We start from the raw sequence: 20,953 nt of genomic DNA, 5'->3' as shown, positions 1-20,953 counted from the left end.
AGATGCTGCATCATTTAATCGTTCCCGCGCTCGGACTCGTTCACTACGCCTTCTCTGAGAGCGTACTGCGGTATCTCGAGCGCGAGCCTCCTGTGCAACCTCCGGATTCACTGAGCGGACAAAGGCATTGTGCTCGGCATTTCGGGCTCTAATTTGCGTAGCATTTCGAGCGTATTGAGCGCGACTTCTCCTAAGTGCGGCTTGGCGACGCTGCTCCTGAGATAAAGAAGATGTGCGTGGCATTTTCTTTTCGTTCCTGTTAAAAAATGGTTAGATAATATGGTTAAATGTATGTTTCTAAAATCTGAAATGTATTAAGATCGATTTTGTGCTCCGGGCCTCCATGTCCTTACTTAATATTGTTCTCATTATATTTCGATTTCCACCGTAGATTCTTTTAGGGGGTTCAGCTTGTGAGATTTAAAACGCCGCTATAAACTTAACGGCGTTTTAAAACTCAAACAAACTATACGCTGAAAAAGCTAATCCCTCTAACGATGGTATCCACAGGAAATCGAAATATATTGAGGCAAATTTTTCAAAACATGCCCAAACCAAAACTTGCTAAAATTGTGGCCAAATTTAACAATTTAAAAACAAAATGTATAACTTACCAAAAATAGTTGTACACTTTTATATATATAGAGATATATATATACACACACACACACACACTATTTGTCTTTACACTGATTAAAAGTATACATTCACACAATATAAAAATACTCGATGCACTGGTATATGTTGTCACTGTCACTGTCGTGATAATACTAATCCGCGGATTATAAATGTGCGCAAATAAATAGGCACCTTATATTACCTGTTAACAACCTTTAGGGTTAACCCTTTTGACTCTACTTCAGGTATATATCAGGTAATACGATTGGTTATGCAATTGTGCAACATTGAACACGTGTTATGTTGCTAACAGGTATCAAATTATGATTTAAGGGTTATGCGAGGGCTGCATTTATACCTGATACCTGTTTGCTTATGCAATTGTGCAACATTGATCACGTGTTATGTTGCTAACAGGTATCAGGTTATGATTTAAGGGTTATGCGAGCGCTGCATTTATACCTGACACCAACTTCAGCATGTATCCCTCGAATGTTACCGTTTCTTAACTTAATAACAGGTGACAGATATATGTATATCGGGTCTGAAATATTAACCTTTGCGATAACCTTTTAATTTTATTGGAGAGTCTGCAATTCAGCAGAGGCTAAGAGAAGTCAATTGCCAATTGCAGAATTGGTCAGATATATCTTACATCAGCTATATATGTAAATTCAAAACATATTAGTAATATAAAAAATGTGAAGCCCATATATGAAATACTAAAAAAGTATTAATTTATATTCAAAATATTAATACGCCCTTTATAAAATATAGTTGTCGGATTTTCATAATATCAATATTAAAATTTTAGAATCCTAAAAATGCCATACTCGAAGAATGTGAAATATGTTGATAATTGTCGAAGTTCGACTTTTTTCTTGTAATTCTTCGATCGTTCCTATGGCAGCTATAATATATAGTCGTCCGATTTTCATAAAACTAAATATTACATTTTAAAATAATACAAAATGGCCATATCTCAAAAAAGATAAATATTCGTTGAAAAACAAAGAAGTTATAATTTTTTTCTATATATAGTTGTTGATATAGTTGTCCGATTTTCATAAAATTAAATATGAAATTATAAAATAATACAAGATGACACTATCTCAAAAAAGATAAAAATTCGTTGAAAAACAAAGATGTTGTAATTTTTTTTCTATTAATTTCCGGATCGTTCCTATGGCAGCTATATGATATAGTCGTCCGATATTCATAAAATTTTTACCAAAATTCAGGAATAATATAAAATGGTCATATTTAAAAAATAGTGCAAATATGTTGAAAAACAGCAAAGTTATAATTTTTTTTCTAAAAATTTATCAAACATTTGTATGGCAGCTATATGATATAGTCGTCCGATCCGGCCCGTTCCGACATATATAGCAGTGAGAGCATATAGAAGACTATATGCAAAGTTTCATTCAGATAGCTTTAAAACTGAGGGACTAGTTTGCGTAGAAACAGACAGACAGACAGACGGACAGACGGACAGACAGACAGACGGACAGACGGACAGACAGACAGACGGACATGGCTAGATCGACTCGGCTGTTGATGCTGATCAAGAATATATATACTTTATAGGGTCGGAAACGTCTCCTTCACTGCGTTGCAAACTTCTGACTGAAATTATAATACCCTGCAAGGGTATAAAAATAGTTGGCAGTTTTAATGAGAAAACTATAAGCTAATAATTAGTTTTCAACAATATTTCTATGTTCAATATAGTTAATAGTTTTTAGAGCTTGTGTGGATTTAATTGCAAATATTTCCGAAACAAGTAACCAAAACTGTTTAAATACTTTACAATTAAATCAATTATAATTTTCCTTAGGAGATTACAGAGAATTTGTGAGTGAGCTTTGCTTCCTTTAACGCTTAATAATTCTCTATAAAGTTTAGTGATGCTGCCATATTTTAATCATGTTGAATCAATCAGCAATGTATAGCTTCTGATAACCTTGGAGGAGCCCTGGAACTATTCCCCAATCAATGCCTGTCTAATACCAAGACAATAACTCGCTTAAGCCACCGCAAGCTTAAGTCCTTCCACCTTCACGGAACATCAAAAACAGATTCACAGCCTGGTCGAGGGCTTAGGGCCGGGGCACAATGGCATTGGCCCAAATCCCTTCCAACGATAATGTCCTATGCCTCGCAAACCCGTTTACAATTTCACAGAGAACCCTTTACGTGTTCGAGTTGCCTATAATTACCTCAACCTATCTGCACAAAGGCCGGGGCACAGGCAACTTCGCCCCTCGCAAAATCAAAACCCAAACATGCACAATTAATCTCCATAACAAAAGTTTAAGCATCTTAAATGAGCTTAAAGGCAATTTCCCCCTCACGAACTGGAGGCCTTAGAAGGACTGCCAGGCACCGACTCCCTGACTGACTGACTGACTCACTGACTGACTGACTGACTGACTGACTGACTGAATGACTGACTGCTTTGACTGACTCGCTCTCTCTCTGAAAAGGGTTGAAAGTTGATTGCGCTTTTAATGGCAGGCTAAACCGGGGGTGCCTGCGAGTGGGAGGAGGTCTGGTAAGTGCAGTTGTGTGCCTGAAAAGCAACATTATTTATTATTAATAACCACAAAATGCAAACAACTTCAGCACCTGTGAAGAGAGCAATTTCAGTCGTCGACTGCAGGATGCCAAAGGCTTATTTACATAGGTGTACACACGGGTACACAGGTCCTCAGTCTGCCTTTTTTAATGCTCTCTTCCTTTCTGTGAAAGGATCGTAAATATAGCAAAATTAGTTGTGGGTTGGCCCCCAAAAATAAAGTTGTTGTTCTTCCCTTCACATATATAATTTGAAACTTTTCGCATTTATTCAACAGTCGCTGCTAACTCACGTGTCACGCCCCACGAAGAACACGCTGAACAAGCTGGGCGTGTTCACGGTCTCCTCCTTCCACGCCTTCATCTGTGCCCGATCGCCCTCGCTGCTCAACAACCTGCTGGCCGGACGCGGAGCTACCAAGCGGCGACCGCCGATGCTGTCGAGGTCCAACAGCGGCTCCAGTCGTCGCTCCATGCAGGTGAGTTTTAGTTCTAGAGATATGATTTTTTTTATTATAAAATAAACAAAATAAAATACAAATTAAAATATAGTTCAGTTTTAGATATATGATTTTTTGCGATTATTTATTATTTAAAATATAAATATCTAAGAGAAAAGTCCTGAAAAATACAAAACCCTCAAAGAGTTGTGTATTTTTTCAACTTAAAGGTGCTTGAATTCTCACGGAAATGCCCATATAAATTTACCTATATAAATACGATTCTGGTGGCAGGCCTTTATGGTTGTCCTCGCACATCAATGTGTGCATTTATGTGCGGCCACGGGGCGTATGGGTAATAAAATTATTTCAATTTTAAACGCATTTCCGCGGGTGCTCCTCGCGACTGTCTGTCTGTGTGTGTTTATGGCTTTCTCGTAATGTTTGTGCGTGTGTGTGGGCCAGAGTAATTGAATTTTTATTTAAGGCAACGGAAATGGCATTAAAAGCTAAATTGAGCGCTAATGCTTAAAATGGATGGGCAATGGCCACCGTATAAAAATATGTCACCACGCCCCTCTGTCCATTAGAATTTGCTAATGTGTTTTTTTTTTCTGTGTATTTTAGCTTTATAATTTGCATTTAATGGCCATCAAAAATTACAAAAAGAATAATGAAATTTATGAGAGGGAGGGTTGGTTTCCCTAACCCTCGAAAGAAAAACCAAGAAAACGCGGGGAAAAAAGAACTCAAGTTGACTTGGCAAAAGAAAATATTTGCATATTTTAAGTGAATAATGCAGGGACGACGCCATTTCAAATGGTGATCAAATGCCGCCCCAGACTCAGTCCTAGGTCCTCTTGATTCCTCTCACCCCTGCTAATGACCTCAACACACAATCAAATCTAAATCAACTCGAGACGGCAAATAACGAAAAAGTTTAGCTGGACAAAGATTAAATTTTCGGGAAATAACTTGGGGCAACAACTGCGAATTGTCCAGGGATCGAGTGAAAGAGAAACCCAGACTGTTTTTATACCCTTGCAGGGTATTATAATTTCAGTCAGAAGTTTGCAACGCAGTGAAGGAGACGTTTCCGACCCTATAAAGTATATATATTCTTGATCAGCATCAACAGCCGAGTCGATCTAGCCATGTCCGTCTGTCCGTCTGTCTGTCTGTCCGTCTGTCCGTCTGTCTGTCTGTCCGTCTGTCCGTCTGTCTGTCTGTCTGTTTCTACGCAAACTAGTCCCTCAGTTTTAAAGCTATCTGAATGAAACTTTGCATATAGTCTTCTATATGCTCTCACTGCTATATATGTCGGAACGGGCCGGATCGGACGACTATATCATATAGCTGCCATACAAATGTTTGATAAATTTTTAGAAAAAAAAGTATAACTTGGCTGTTTTTCAATATTTTTGCATCATTTTTGAGATATAGCCATTTTATATTATTCCAGAATTTTGGTAAAAATTTTATGAAAATCGGACGACTATATGATATAGCTGCCATAGGAACGATCGAGAAATTAATAGAAATAAAATTATAGCTTCGTTGTTTTTCAACGCATTTTTATTTACTCTGAGATATACGTTTTTTTTATTATTCTAGAATTTTGGTATAAATTTCATAAAAATCGGACAACTATATCTTATAGCTGCCATAGAAGCGATCGGTAAATGTATAAAATATATAAAGCTGAGAATGTAAAACTGTAACTGTCAAACTGTAAACATAATAAGTATAGGTAAAATGTAATGAAACTCTGTTTTGTGAGTGTTTTCAGCATTTAAATCTATAAAATAAACATCAAAACCAATCTGCAAGGGTATACAAACTTCGGCGTGCCGAAGTTAGCTTCCTTTCTTGTTTAAATCTCAATTAGTGCTACCAATTTCGGCATATCTCGTGTCCATAATGCAATTCATTTCATAAATTCAATTTGTTTCGATTATTGACAAAATAATCTTGTGCACGACTCGGATTTCATGGGAACTCTCGGCCCAGCACTTCATTTCCAATTAAATTTGCCAACGCTGCACAATTGGCGTTGCTCCTCCTCCTCAGCAGTCACGGCAGTTATAAAAAAAATAAAAAATATAATAAAGTACAAATACAAATACAAATGATTCCACACATGGACACAGACGCAAAAACAAATGCAATGAAATAACATAAATGAGAAGAAGGGAAGGGAGCCCAGCCCAATGCCATGACGCTGTAAATGCACTGAAAATTCAATGAATTTGAAAAATGTGCATTTGATTTGGTTCTCCCACTGCCGCTTGTAAACTGCCCTTCCACTTTGACCATTTTTCGAACATGTCAACTGCAATGCAGCTGAAATTGTGAAATTCTGAATTTGTGAAACTGCAACTGCAGTTCACAAATGGCAAATAAAATTAAAGGCCCCTCCAAAGCAAATTATCATCAACCAGGCCCAGCCCAAATGGCAGTTATCCGGCAGCCGAAATAACCAATTCGCAAAAGTTAAAATACTCTGGCTAAAATTTAATTAAACTGTCCATTCGACAACGCCCGCCGCCAGAATATCGGAGAAATACTCTTTGGCCTTGGGGCGGACGACTCAGTCAGTCGGGAACAATCAAAAGTTAATTAGTCGGGAGGAGAGTTAAGTGTGTGTGTGTGCCAGCAACGTTTCGTGCGGAATTAATCGTCTTTAAGGGTTCCGTTCCATCGAGGACACTGTCCAGGAACAATCGGTACTCAGCAGCCTGACATTTCCATTATCAGTCTGAAATCGCATTGAAGTTGCTTTCAATTATTAAGTTTGACATGGAATTTAATTTGATCATAACAAATCAGATGCAGAGTTATGGTTTAGGAAAATAATAATTCAAATATTATATAAATGGATGAAAGGATTTAAATTTCATTTTTTAAGAAATTTATTTAGTTATTTATATTTATTTTCAATTTAATTCAATGCCATAAAGAATTATAGAACTCCAACTAAACTCTAACAGAAAAAAAATGCAGAAGAAGGGACTTTTTATTGCAAATTTAATAAAACCTTATAACAAATTCCTTAAATATAACATCATAGTCAACTTATCTCAAGCTTCAAGCCAACTAAAATCTGTTCACCTTACCAAAGCCATCTTCAACTGAAAGGATTTTGCATTTCCAGAATATTTCAGAACACAATTTATCCTTCGAGTGTCCATCACGAAATATATGCGAATTCAAATGCCTTTTTTTTCAACAACCAAAAATTAAATATTTAAAAAATTCTTATTGGCAGAGTAAACATTTTTGGACTCTCTCTTTTTCAATATTCCTTTGAGCTGCGGAATACAAATGCCACATACACTTTCATGAATATAAAGTTGATATATTTGGTCTGGCATAATGATCCCGTAATCAATATGCAAAATGGTTATGCAAGGCAAATTCTGCTCCTGCAATGCTTCTTGGAGCTCACTTCGCAGCTCGTGTTATGTGGAGGCAGCCTTTGCCAACTGCCAAACTAATTCAATTGTCCTGGCCGGGTGTGGGTGTGTGTATGTGTTGCATGTGGGTGAGTGTATTACCTGGCTGGCCCAAACTGCTGCCAACTTAAACGAAACGAAACGAACCCATTGCCAATGGCTGCCAATACAAATGCAATTTCCAGCAGCCGACAACTGGCAGCTGGGCCACCTGATTCGTTTACAGTTGCAGCCAGGCTGGGTGGAGTGGAGTGGAGGAGCATCAGGAGGCAGAGGCAGGAGAAGCTGCAGCAGGAAGCCTCATCACAGAGTTAACATTGGATGACGATGACGTTGTGGAAACGGTTAAGCATTTTAACTGAGTTTTCTTCAAACTCAACTTTGTGCAGCAGCGAGATCCTGCTGCAGGTCCGGATCCGCGGCAGCTTCTCCTGCTCCTGGCTTCTCCTGCTGCTGCTGGCGACATTTTTCATTACATTTCGGAGGGGCGAAGGGTTACAGCATCCAACATCGTCAACTGTGTGGGCACAAATGTGTGTGTTTGCTATTTTTCAATTTTCACTTCCGTGTGGCTATAAGGCTATATGCCAGTATGCCAGCTTGTCAGTGAGGGTACACTGAAAAAAATAGGCCATTACCTTAATTAAATTAATACAAAAGAAAGGTGGAATTAAGGGATGCTTTGTTTAGACGATTTCTCACAGTCGAACCATACGATTTTAACTATTTTTCTATTTGTTTTTTATGTTTTATTTAATAATAAATTATACAATTAATATCTGGTCAAATTCAGAACACTTTTTTATCCAAAGTGTATCTGTTTGAGCCTCGCAAATGTCTGTGCCTGACTGCTTAATGACATTGTACGTGGATATATCTCCGCATGTGTGTGTGCCCCTCTGTCCGTGCGCCTGTTTATCCAATCGAATTTTCTGCCTTTTTCCAGATGAATTCACGTGACGAACCGGAAAAAACTTTCAAAGTTGCAATGCCCGACAATGCTTACTCGACAGTTTATCTACGTGATGCCATGTCTGTGGAGGAATTCCTCGCCAGCGCCTGCGCCCGTCGCAACCTCAATCCCATGGAGCACTTTGTGCGCGTCAAGAAGCGACGTGACATGGAGGATCACAATTACTTTGTGCCGCATCGCAACGATCTGATTGAGAATTATGTAAGTACATAATCAGAGCCAGAATATGCTTTCATATCCTTCTGACGAAGGTATTCCTTGGGGGGGGGGGGGGAAGCCAACTCCAACTCCAACTCCAAACTCCATCTCAACTTATCGAATTTAACTTGGAAATTGCATGTGGAGATGTGCGAATGGAATTTCGGCACGTGGGTTGGGAGTGGAATAGGTATTTCAGGAGTTGGGCGAAAGGCAGCCTGGAATAACTGCAAATTTAATGGAACTTACCAGCCACATTACCCGCTGAGAAATTCCCATGAGAGCCTTAATTGGCTTGCCTTTAATTATTGCCATTTAAATAATTAAATTATACTTATAATACCTTTGGGGGTGGTCTGAGTGGGTTCTTGGAATTTTCAAGAAATGTCTATAATGACATGTAGATTAAAATAGTATAGCTTCTCAGGCATAATCAAGAATATTCATTTTTCTATCCTTCCAAAATACTTTAATAAATAAGATTACCAAAAACGTATAGCTTTATCATTTTTACACAAACCATTATCCTTTGGCTTAAACCTATAATGCAATGGTCAGATTTCCCTCAACAAAAAAACTTTTTACAAAGTACTCTTAATATTTTTCACACCCCAAATGTAGAGAGGGAGTTTCCTGTTATTTCTTTTCTCTTTTCCAATTTTGCAGCACCCTAGTCTAGCATCAAAATACCAAATTTCCCAATTAGCCCACACTGCCTGCCTGCCCCTGCCATTTGCCATTGCTCTTCGATAATTCTAAAAACATAATGCCATAAATTATGAACTTCCCCGTTGGCCATTTCCCATTTCCGTTTTCCCTTTTCCCCTTCAGTTGGCACACGATTAGTCTAGGTGAGACTTTAGCCAGCTGCCAAGTCAGCCTTCAGCTAGCTGGAAACTTTCGTCCGCATCCGACCTCCAACCTCCGTCCAACCTCAACAACAAGCTAGTAAATATTGGCCAGGCCAAGCCAGGCCAATTGGCAAATGGCAACTGCAACTGCAAATGGATGTGAAAGTGGGAGTTGGAGTGCTAGGGGCTTTGGGCTGAATAAAAAGTTTCCTTTCGCTGGTGGCAGTTCAATAAATTTCGACAACAACTTGGAGCAACTACCAGTAACTCCACTCAATCAATAGCAAAACTCCCTTCGATAGCTTGCATAACTCGGCTAATTTGGCACTTAACTCGTCCACTCAAACTCACTTTCCATCGATCTTTCATGGCTCAATGGGGGAGGGAAACCACAAAAAATAAGGGGACAAAATTTATAGAGTTTTAAAGTGTCTTAGAAAGGTTTCCTTAAACTAAATTATAATAACCCGAAACCAATATTAAACAATAGCTTACTCATATTGTAAACCGTTCTCTATTTCCTCGTTACAGCTACATAATCACGAGTTCGTGGAGGTCTGCATGAAGATCCTGTACCAGGTAGAACTGCAGCGCACCACCCTCGAGCAGATGTGGGGCTTCTCCGTAGAGGCGGAGCTGATCGAGAATGCGGAGCGCCAGGACGAACTCTGCTGCTACGTGAGTCGCGTGGAGGACAAGAGCGTGGCCATGCACAACGGTGAGTACGCAAACGTGGACGAGCACAAAGGATATTAACGCCTTTGAGGCCGTCCGCAAAACGAGCTAAGATGACATGACAGAACGAAATGGTTTCCGACACAAATCGCATTCAGGCAATGAAATCGTGCATTTAATTTATGCCATTGAGGTGACGCAACGAAACGCGGAGGAAATGAAATAGAGTCTTTGTCTCCAGGGTAGTCCCTGGAGAAGGGAGGCGGACACTCACCTGGCGCCCCTTCAGGCGAAACAATGTGGCCCAATGTTGCCAAGAAAATTATAAAGTGCCCGGCTCACCTCCGTTCCAATTCGCCTTGCCTCACCAGCCGCCTTTCGTGCTTGCCTGCCTGCCTGCTCTTTTCTGTAGTTGTGTGCTGCTTTTATATTTAAATGCTTTTCACTTTTATGTCAAAAAAAGTGGAGAGCACAAGGCGAAACTTGAGCAAACTCACTTTGGTCTACAAGGGAGACCGAGTCGAGTCAAGTGGAGTTTGAGCCTGAATGGCGGAGGAGCAGCAGGCGGCGGCGGAGTCCTCCCGTTCCTCCCCGAGGCGTGCAATGCAAAAAGTCAACTGTCAGCGCTTGTTCGCCCGGCAAAAAGGTGGCCAAGAATAAAAGTGGGAGATGGAGCCGCCAGGATGACGATGATGGTGATGAGCAGCGCACTCGAAATGTTTGCCAGGTGTGGGCCCTGTCGGTTTACTGCAGCTGTGGTTCCAGGTCCTTAAAGGGGTTTTACCTCGAGAGTGAGCCGTCTCAGCTTCTGTTCCTCCACCTGCTCTCCGCGTCCCGCTGTTGTTTTTCTATCACTTAAAATCAACTTAAGCTGGCATTTGCATTTGCCGTTGCCGTTGCCGTTGCGACATCGACAACGACGATGGTTAAGACGACGACGGATGAGGACACGGAGTCAAGTGGATGTAGTCGAAATGCCACTAGAACAGCGCCTTAAATTATGGAACTGACAGGAACAAAGTCCTTCCCACCTCCCTCCCTTCCTTTTGCGCAGGTGGGGAAAACTGCAGTGGCAGTGCTGCACTTGGCAAAGTGATGAACCGAGGGAACATTTCGCCGCTGCAGTTACAGCCAGAAAACTCATTAAGCACGTCGAGTGCGAGTGGCGCTCATTTGGTTGGTTTTGAAGGCGACAACGAATCAAAAATCCATGAAACAATGCTCACGAAATTCCCCGGAAGGAACAATGAAATAAGAAAAAACCATAAACCCAACCTCTACCTCTGTGGGTAAAAAGTTGCACAAGAAAGTTGGGGGGAGCAGGGAATAAAAATGTGGCAGAAGCAACTCTGCTAATGAGTTTTTGGATTAAACAAATGTTGCTTTCGTTGGCAGGGAAATTAAGAAAGCCATAGCTTAATTAAATGAGAGAGAATTGGCCCTGATTAGTACTGATAAAGTTGATATTTTAGTTGTAACCTTTTTGTTCCTTGATTTTTTGAACTCTTTAAAAGATTTTATAAATAATTAGATAAAGGATGAAGTACCGAAAGGCTGTTTTTACTTTAAGAAAATTCATATTATTTAGAAATATTACTTTTGCGTAGTTTTCCTAACTATTCTTCAAATTTCTAAACTATTTAAAGAAGTTTATGCTTAATTCTTTAGATAGGATATATAAGTAAAACAGCACTGTGTAAATTGAAGAAGGAATACTTTAGTAAGTTAAATATTACGTATACGACTGGATGGTTTATGAGATATAAAGTTGTATAAGTATAAAATGAATCCAACTAATTCCAAATATTACGTATACGTATCTGTTTCCCTATTTGTTATTCAAATTTCTTAACTCTTTAAACGAGTTTATTCCTATTTAAGTTAACAAAATACATAGGCCCAGCGAATATATCTACATGGTAAAAAATCCTCAATCAAAATGTTTATTTTTAATAAATAAAATCTCTACTATTTTCAATTTTTTTATAGTTCCATCAACTTGACTATGAAAGTAATAATAAAATCGATGTCCATTGTTCAATTAAATAAACAAACCACCAAGGCAAAGTTCAGTTACGTATTCAGAATGATATTTTTAGATAAAATTGACGCCTACGGGCGGTAGGGCAAAGCTTTTATTAGACTCTGTGATTCCCCAGCTTCAATATTCCGCCATATCCCGGCTGATAGCCCAGGCTTTGGCAGCATTTGCCATCAAATATTGCGTATACAACGTGTTGGGCTTTAAGTGCGGCTTTAAGCCCTCTACCGTTAGCGTTATCTGGCCAGGCGCTCGCTCTCTCTCGTTCTCTCTCGCCCCACTCATTGTAGTGGCGTGTGTATGCATAAATTAAGGACTCAGGACTCGCATTTACATTTGCAAAACGCAGAACGCAATAGGAAACTTTCTGCCCCTCCGTCCGTGGTCCATTGCCGGGGATGATTGAAGGGATTGCGGGTGGTGCGGTGGGGCAACTGGGTACAATTGAATTTAATGGCTATTAGCATGTCGGAAGACGCAACTCTTAAGCAGCAACCGCAAAACAAAGCTCTGTCTCTCTGTGAGTCCCTCGGACAGGCTCGAAGACAACATTTACGAGCGAATTGCACAAAAGTTTCCCACTGGCGAGTCAAACAAAAAACAGGGGCAAAGGACGCTGGCGAAAACGAAGGCAAATGAAAATCCTGACCGCAGCTTTCAAATGCAAATGTGGCTGAGGAGCGGAAAATTCTGGCCACTTTCCTCAGCTAATTGTGGAATGGTTCGAGTAACGAACTGAGCAAATGCGGTGGCTCTGATAAAGCTGTTTCTCGCCGGCGAAATCCATCCTTAAACTGGGGTCTTAAAGTCTTCAAGTGCAGCTCCTTCAGTTTTTTAAGCAGATCCCTTTGGTTAGCAGCAGCAAGTGCACAAAGTTTGGCAACAAGCGCGGCAAAGCATTTGGCAAACATGGAATAACAATTTGCCCGGTCTTCTTTTGGGCCAAGCCAACTGGAAACCGGAAGCGGGAACGTGTTGACAACGCATATGGCAGGCAAAAAAAAAAATAAAGCGGGGATAAAGATCTGGCATTTCGGAGCCACCGCAATATAAATAAAATTTGTCTTTTCGCAGAGCCAGAAATAATCCCCAGGATAAGGAACAGTACAACACTTGCATACTTTACTTTTACTTACACTGTGACAATATTATTTTACCAAGGAAAATGCTTGATTTTGTGAAAAACACATTGAGAGGAAAAAAAAGGGAAATATATCGTGATTTTCAAATGTATTTCCTCATAATTTGACATAGCAAGCAGTTAGTTAGATACTCCCGTTTCTCAATATTTTATCTTATTTTTCTCTGTGCATATTTGTGCATTTTATATGGTAAATCGCATGTGTCATGCCTTGCCAGCATTTAGATGTAAAAATTCGTTTAAATTGTAACAAATGTAGGGGGCGAGACATACTCACCCGAAAAAAGGGGAAAACATAATGGTAGGAAGGTGTGCCTGAGGTAAAATATATATATGGCTCCGAACATATATCTGTCTATCGAACTTTGCCTTAAGAAAATGTTACTGCTGCTGCTGCTGCAGCAACAATGATAAGCGAGACGAGCAACTTGCAGTTGCAGGCAGCTCAATGCATGTCGTCAACAGGAAGAAGGAGAGTCGTCCTTTCCTTACAGGGAGGCGGAGCAGAGAGCCAGGTCGAAGCCTGGCAGGGCGGACAACAAGGAATAACCAACATCATGGGTAAAATAAATGCTGTAGAAAACACAGAGGGAGCTAAGGGACATACACACATGATAGACGAGTCATGCAGACAAAGTAGAAAATGCTAACGAACGCAGCAGAGAAATAGATAGAGAAGATGCACAAAGAAAAAATATATTAAACGGATTCAGATTCTTTTTTTAAGAAAAAAATACCTGTAGAAATTTATTTTCTTCTAAATTAAAGACCTCTCTCTTGTTTATTTGAGATTTAAATTCTAAATTCAGATTTAAAAGGTTTCTCTGATTTAAGTATAAATGTTCTTCCAGTGCAAAAAGGTAGAGCCTGGCGCTGGGATAACGTGGCGTATGAACAATGCAAAAAAACCACAATGCTCTTGTTGTTATTGTTTTACAGAAGCTGCTGCTGCAGCAGTGGCAGCATCAGCTGAATAAGAAGCAGCAGCTGAAGACATTCCGCTTATCGTTTGTTACATAAAAGATGTCAGTAGTCCACAGCAGCCGCACAATTGTCAGACATTGATTCCAGACCCACAGACTCCCTCCCACAGAACCACCTTGATTGCCATGCGGCATTAGATCCTGCCCAGAATTCATTGTCTACCCGCAGACAAGGGGGGGGATACATAGATACAGCGACTGAAAAGTAACAATAACGCAGCAGAACTCAACCTATTTTACCTATAGATATCAGTATATATATATGTATACTAGCAGACCCGACCCGCTTTGCTGGGCCCGTACTAATTATAGTTGACCCGGCAAACACTGTTTTGTCATGCATATTATTTGTAGGAAACAATACGGAAACAATGAGCATATTACAGAGTTGTCAGTAAATAAAATATTAAACCTTCAACAGTAATCTTAATATATAAAAATCTCCTGTCACTATGTTTGTTCGCTATAGACTCCTAAACCGCTTCCTCTGCTTGTTCAATAAAATGATACTGGCATCGGGTCGTTACGCGCTCTTCACAATTGCCCATAAAATAAATTTGAAGAAATTTCGGATTATCATCAGGCATCAATAATCCAATTTTGTGGTACATCTGGCCTTGTATTTTGAATGTAGTTTCAAAATTACGTCCATCGGATGCAAGATCACAAATTTTAGTGGCCCCAAATGACGTCATTTGGAAGCAACTATTAAATTTGCGTATTTTACGCAAAAATAATTTTGAGTCATTTGAATTTCCAGCAAGAAGGGATAATAAAGGTTCTGGCGGAGCAAGTAGAGGTTGCAAAACGACTTTTCCTGCTGCGCAGCACATACCGGCAGTTTCATTCCGAAATTTAAACGCCTGACAATATTGACATACTTTGTCCATTCCACCGATAGCAATTTTTGAATGCGCAAAGTAGTTAATATCTGGTGCATATTCAAAAGCAAGACGAACGAATGATGTACGAACTAATGAGCGACTGTTCCGCTGCCTTTGTCGTACTTGTGCTCGTACTATACATATCTATGTTTCTATCTCGAGCCGCCCTGATTCTCGTAATATTCTGCTGCAGACGTTCGCTACGCTGTTCCTGGGATTCTTGTGCACGACCTTCTGCTGTCCTAATTCTTTGAGCTCTATTTCTTGTATTGACTTGTTCTGGCAACTGATGAGCTCTTTCGAAACGTCTGCGTCGTGCCACTCTGCTGCTTACGTTGTTGAGATTCGATCTTTTCGGTGACATTTTGCTGAAAATATTATCTTACCTTCTTAATGTATTTCAAATGATAATTTAGAGACTCACCACTTATAAACACAAAACAATAATTATGAATGACAAATGACAATAAAAGAAAAGACATTCTGACGAAATGCGATTTATTGAAATAATATATTACAAAATATGTAATACGTGAAGAACCGCTCAACCAATTTGGTGCAAACTCATCAACAAAATAGCCCGAGCAAAGCATAAAGATTTGGTTAAATAAGCACACTAAATTCCATAAGAATCGGTAAAGCCGTTTCGGAGGAGTGCATAAAAAAAGAAGATTCCTCCTTGTTCTGCCGAAACTGCCATGATGTAAAAGATCTTAGCTATCCTATCTCTCAAGTTGAACCAAACTGCATAAGCACACTAAATTTCATGAGAATCGGTAAAACCGTTTCGGAGGAGTGCATAAAAAAATAAGATTCCTCCTTGTCCTGCCGAAACTGCCATGATGTAAAAAATCTTAGCTATCCTATCTATCAAGTTGAACCAAACTGCATAAGCACACTAAATTTCATGAGAATCGGTAAAGCCGTTTCGAAGGAGTGCATAAAAAAGAAGATTCCTCCTTGTCCTGCCGAAACTGCCATGATGTTAAAGATCTTAGCTATCCTATCTCTCAAGTTGAACCAAACTGCATAAGCACACTAAATTTCATGAGAATCGGTAAAGCCGTTTCGGAGGAGTGCATAAAAAAGAAGATTCCTCCTTGTCCTGCCGAAACTGCCATTCTGACTGAAAAGCGACAGACAGGATGGATTGACATATTAGTTGGTTGTCAAATCTAATGTCAAATATTATGATTGCGTTCAGAAATTTAACTTAAGATTTATAATTTAACGTTTGTGACAAAACTTAAGATATATCTTTCGATTTCTATATAGTCTTATTAAAAACAAAAGACAGATTAACAACTGAAGTTAGCTAAAATTAATTTTCCCGAAGCTATATGAAGCTGTGAGACTTTGCAATTTTGTCGCGTTCGCGATTCACTTTCACTTTTGTTGAGTTTCGGAACGCGATATTAGATCCTCCAACGCGCATGCGAATTTGAACTTTATACAGCGGTAATAAATTACAAATTGACTCTCCATTTTATTTAGAAAACGTTTGTATGGGAAATAGAAAAATACTGTTTTGAGGATTTTCCCGGCAATTATTCGAATTTTTCTCACCTTTTAAACCTTCCCTAGACCTCCACGAATAATTCAAGACCAAGATAAGATAAATCCGTTCAGCCATTCTCGAGTTTTAGCGAGACTAATGAACAGCAATTGATTTTTATATATATAGATATAAAATATATGCTTTATCGCACAACTAACGCTGTGTCCAACCAATTGCAGGCATCATCAAAGGAGACGAAATAATGGTCATCAATGGGGCAATTGTGTCCGATCTAGATATGATGTACTTGGAGAGCGTCCTGCAGGAGGAACAATCGCTCAGCATGATGATGCGGTAAGTTATGACAGCCACAGAGCCATCGCACAGTCATTGTTCTTGTTTATGCTCTGCTTAACATCTGTTTCGATGTTCAAACCTGAATGAATGTCCACAACCATAAAGTATACGCCGTGTATACAGCGACAGCCCATTGTTTAAATTTCAGTTACATGGATTAATTAACTATTTTAGTCGCCAGTCGTCCGGCAGTTGTCCGGGACCGATGTCAATTAGCTGAGGGCGCTGTGACAGCGTAATGCAATATCCAGCTCATTGTTCTCCTTATCGTGTGGAAATTTGTGTCCATTTCGCCTTTTATATAGCTCATAAAGCTGAAGGAAGCTGACGGCATTTCCGTTGATTTCCTTCAGCTGACGGGGTATAATATTACACAAGAAAAAAAAACCCATAAAAGCCACAACCTGCAGCTGCAAGCAGCTCCACAGCTGCTGATGTTGTTAATTAAAAACATTTTGCAATCAAGCTTTCTAGCTCTGGCAGCCACAACAGCCACATCAAGTTCACACACACTCACACACCCCAGAATGTCAACAATCGACAAGCTTTGCCAATTTTTGATGATGTTACACTATAAGAAGTTTCCCCGATGGACAAAAAAAAAACAGAACCGGGAAAAGGGGAAACTAAACCAGTACCAAAAATTGTTTCGCAACAAATCAAACAAAAAAAAGGAAGAGCACGAACGGAAAGGAAAGCGGGCTGCAAAAAAAAGAGATTTTGAACCTAAAAATGTTCCATGTACATTTTCGAACCATTTTTGGTTTATAGTTTTTCAGCAAAGTCAACAACAAGTTCAAGCCGCAGCTGGAAAATGTATGTAAAGGGGATACCCAGCTACAGGGAGAGGGGGGTTACTGGGGGTAGAAAGGGGGGATGGTGACTGGGGGTTACTGGCACAAAAATGGAAAGCCGTAACCCAAACACGTTGCCACTTCACGTTCTTTGGCTGGCCATGCAGTTAGAACGTGGTCCACGGGTTCACTTTGTTCCGACTCGCTGACCATCTGCCCTCCGACTCTGACCAGTTTTCCAGCTTCCCCTTCCTCTACCCCCACACCCCATTTTCCGCCACCCAGCCGAACGGCATTTTGATAGCCTAATTAGCTTCTCTTTATGGCAAACGAAAACAGAAAAGCTTTTGTGCTAAGCGTTTGTAGAGCCAAATGCGCCCATTCCTGCTCTGAGTTTTCGTCCTCGCCCCCAGTTTTCATCCTCATCCTGCTCAGCCCCATCCAGCCATTCGTCGTCCATTCAAATTATGCACGTTGGGAGCATTTTCCGCATCTTTTGCTAATTTCGCGCACTGACACAGAAAAAGGTCACGGCAGTCCGAAGTCGGTTGTCCGGAATCCATTTCAGGTGTTGCTATACGTTCATTTGTTTGGTTTTGTCAGGAGGGTCAGAAACGGAAATTATGCAAATACTGCACGGTGAAAAAAAATCATGGAAAAAGGAGCTATAAATGAGAGTCGAGAGGAATATATACTATAAGGCAATTATCTTGGTAACGTGGTATAATATTTTATCCCTAAAATGGAAGCTACTACGGGAACTTAAGGCTTATTTTCAAATTCCTGTCCTTGAAATTATTATTATTTATTTTTATTATAAGCAAATAAACTATTGAAAGAAAAGTTTATCAATTTAAAATAGATTTTTTATACAATTTTCACTTTAAAATTGCATTTTCCGGAAATCTGCAATTGGTTTTCAAGAATTTAAAATTGTTTTTCACATGCAGTCTTTTCATTTTATAATTCTCTAATTGGATAACTATTATGTAAATTAATAACTTTAATTTTTTAAGAATATAAAATAAACCGGAGTAAAAACGAAAACAGCTGAAAGCATAGTTAATATTTTACTAAAAAAAATAAGAGTAGAATATATAAAAAGTTTTGGTTGAAACTGTTTTTTACCCCTTGCAATTCGTATTAATTAACACACAAAAAATATCTTTAATTAATATGTGAATTCATATCGATTTAATGCGAATCCAACCAGGTGTGGCTGAGCTTTTTTATAAAGTATTCCCTTTCTTATTAAGGTTAATTCCCATTGCAGAAATTATACTATTACCAACTCCAGAACGCTGACTATAATCTCCGATTTATCCTTATTCATTTATCTGCAGGTCTTCGCGCACAGAGCCACCAGATCTAGTGGGGATCATGCGTGTTACGGATGATATGATTGACTCGCTGGTGTGCCCACCGCCGCCCACAGATCCGCCGGTGATGAGCGAGGAGATGATAACTGGACTGATTGTTCCGGCCCCCGGTTGGAGTAAGTATCCACTTTGCTTAATGCCAAAAGAATTCTCCCCTGGGTAACCTCAAAATCGTTGTGTGTGGAAATTCGGCCGTTTTAAAACATTTAAGAGGGGGAGCTGAAGGGAAAACGGGGGAGGGGAAGCGTGGAAAACCGCAGGCAGCATTCATCAGCTACTCGCACAACAAAAGCATACTAAGCACGGCTATGGTTACGGTTCCGTGTCCATGTCCGTATCCGTGTCCGTGCCTGGCTTGGGCTCCGGCTCCACGAGCCTTAACGTTGAGGTGCGCTCTGCCTGCACGCCCCTCACCCATACACCCCTCTCATTCACTCACCGTATAGCCCTCTCTTTCCATGCATGCAGGAAACGAAAAAGCGCATTTCCGGGCATGCATGCGAATTTGTAAAGTTCATTAAAGTAATTTATATATACTTTTTTTTTTGTTTCATTAAATGCTGGCTCTCTAGACAACGGCCAGCGAGAGAGATGGCAACAGGGTGGGGGTGAGCGAAAGAAAGAGAGAGAGGAAAAAGAGAAAGAAAGAGAGAATCCCTTGTACAACAACAATTACATCAATAAGTAAGGAGGAAAAGCGGGGGCGAAAGGATTGCATGTGCGGGTGTGTGTGTCGTTTCGCAACAACCAACTACATAATTACAGGATTACAAACTGCAGTCGTACATATGTACAGGCACTGAGAGAAAATATATGTGAATTTCAGAAGTATTTTATAAAATAAAAACAAACATTAAATTTGCCATAAGAGATCAGTTAGAAACTAAAACTTTGCAATTGATTAAACAAAATAAAATTTAAAAAATAAAGCAAAGTCTTACAATTTATTTGCTAAATTGTTCACTTCTCTCAGTGTTGCACACACACACACACCCACATCAGTGCAATCCCACACACACACGCTGCACTGCACTCAAAAAGCCGAAGTGGCTAAGAACACAAAACAATTAAAACCAACAAACGCAGCGGCAAACAGCAACAACAACAGCAATAAGAGAATCAACAACGGGCAACAGCGTGGTGTGTTGCACACAAAATGAAACTTTTTTGTTGCGGCAAACAATTAAAAGGCACAGAACGAACACTAAAAAAAGAATTAAAATAAAAAATATAAAAAAAAAGTAAAATTGTAGCAGAAATTAAATGACTCTGTGTGTGTGGCTGAGTATTAATATTTATTTCTCCGTTTTTATTTTTGACACACATATCCTAGTGGCTCAAAAATAAAGGACGAAATGAAAGAGAGAACTGATTACAGGCCATTTTTTCCCTACTGAAAAAAGCCAGCAATTTCAATTTAATTTTCACACTCATTGTCAGGGATTTTGTTGATATTGATACCTTGCCAACAGCCACAAACTTGCCAATTAGTTGTATTAAATTACCGAAATGCAAACCCAAAAAAAAGTTACAGCAAGTTAACCCACCGAGAAAAGAGCTCCGATTTCCGGCCAAAAACTTGGAAAACATTCAAGGGATCATTAACCCCACAAGAAACTATGCACGTCTTGTGCCAAGTTGTTTAGTATCCTGCCAAGAGGAAAAAACTCACTCCAAATAAAAAGGAAGACGGGGGGTCAGAAAAAAGTGGCCCAACTTGAGAGCTCCTCGAGCGTATCTTCGTGCCATAAACAACTGCGAGTCTTACTTTATTTAAAGCCACTAAAACTGCTAAAGTTATTTGCCATCGACAAATTCGGCTTGGCACGTCCACGAGTTATTAGCTCACAGGACCCAGGCACCCGGGACCTAAGGACTCCAGGACTACGTGCAGTTTGCCAAAGGAGAGACCGCAAACTGAAATTTATAAGGCGGCGGCAGTTTCCAATAACTACACACACACACGCACACCCCAGTGTGCGGTGTCAAATTTTAGAGAAAATGCTCATAAAATTTGTTGCCAGCAAATTTGCATGCAGGAGGAGCCAAGCCAAGACAACAGGAGCAAAGACGGCAGGACACCAAG

The 20,953-nt window shown here is 39.8% G+C and overlaps 1 protein-coding gene across 9 annotated transcripts in view; it reads left to right on the top strand.

The window, feature by feature from the left end:
• The window catches only part of sif (still life), a 100,630-nt gene that overhangs the window by 61,159 nt on the left and 18,518 nt on the right, over positions 1-20,953 (top strand). For all 9 annotated transcript variants that reach the window (XM_041775293.2, XM_041775296.2, XM_041775295.2 and 6 more), the window contains 5 exons: positions 3,477-3,677; positions 8,040-8,267; positions 9,647-9,833; positions 16,577-16,691; positions 18,832-18,983. In XM_041775293.2, coding sequence (XP_041631227.1) covers positions 3,477-3,677; positions 8,040-8,267; positions 9,647-9,833; positions 16,577-16,691; positions 18,832-18,983 — 883 coding nt within the window. The remainder of the gene's footprint in view (positions 1-3,476; positions 3,678-8,039; positions 8,268-9,646; positions 9,834-16,576; positions 16,692-18,831; positions 18,984-20,953) is intronic.

The sequence above is a fragment of the Drosophila kikkawai genome, chromosome 3L (assembly GCF_030179895.1).
Source record: "Drosophila kikkawai strain 14028-0561.14 chromosome 3L, DkikHiC1v2, whole genome shotgun sequence".
Classification (NCBI taxonomy): Eukaryota; Metazoa; Arthropoda; class Insecta; order Diptera; family Drosophilidae; genus Drosophila; species Drosophila kikkawai.
This window is presented reverse-complemented; position numbering and strand designations above follow the sequence as displayed.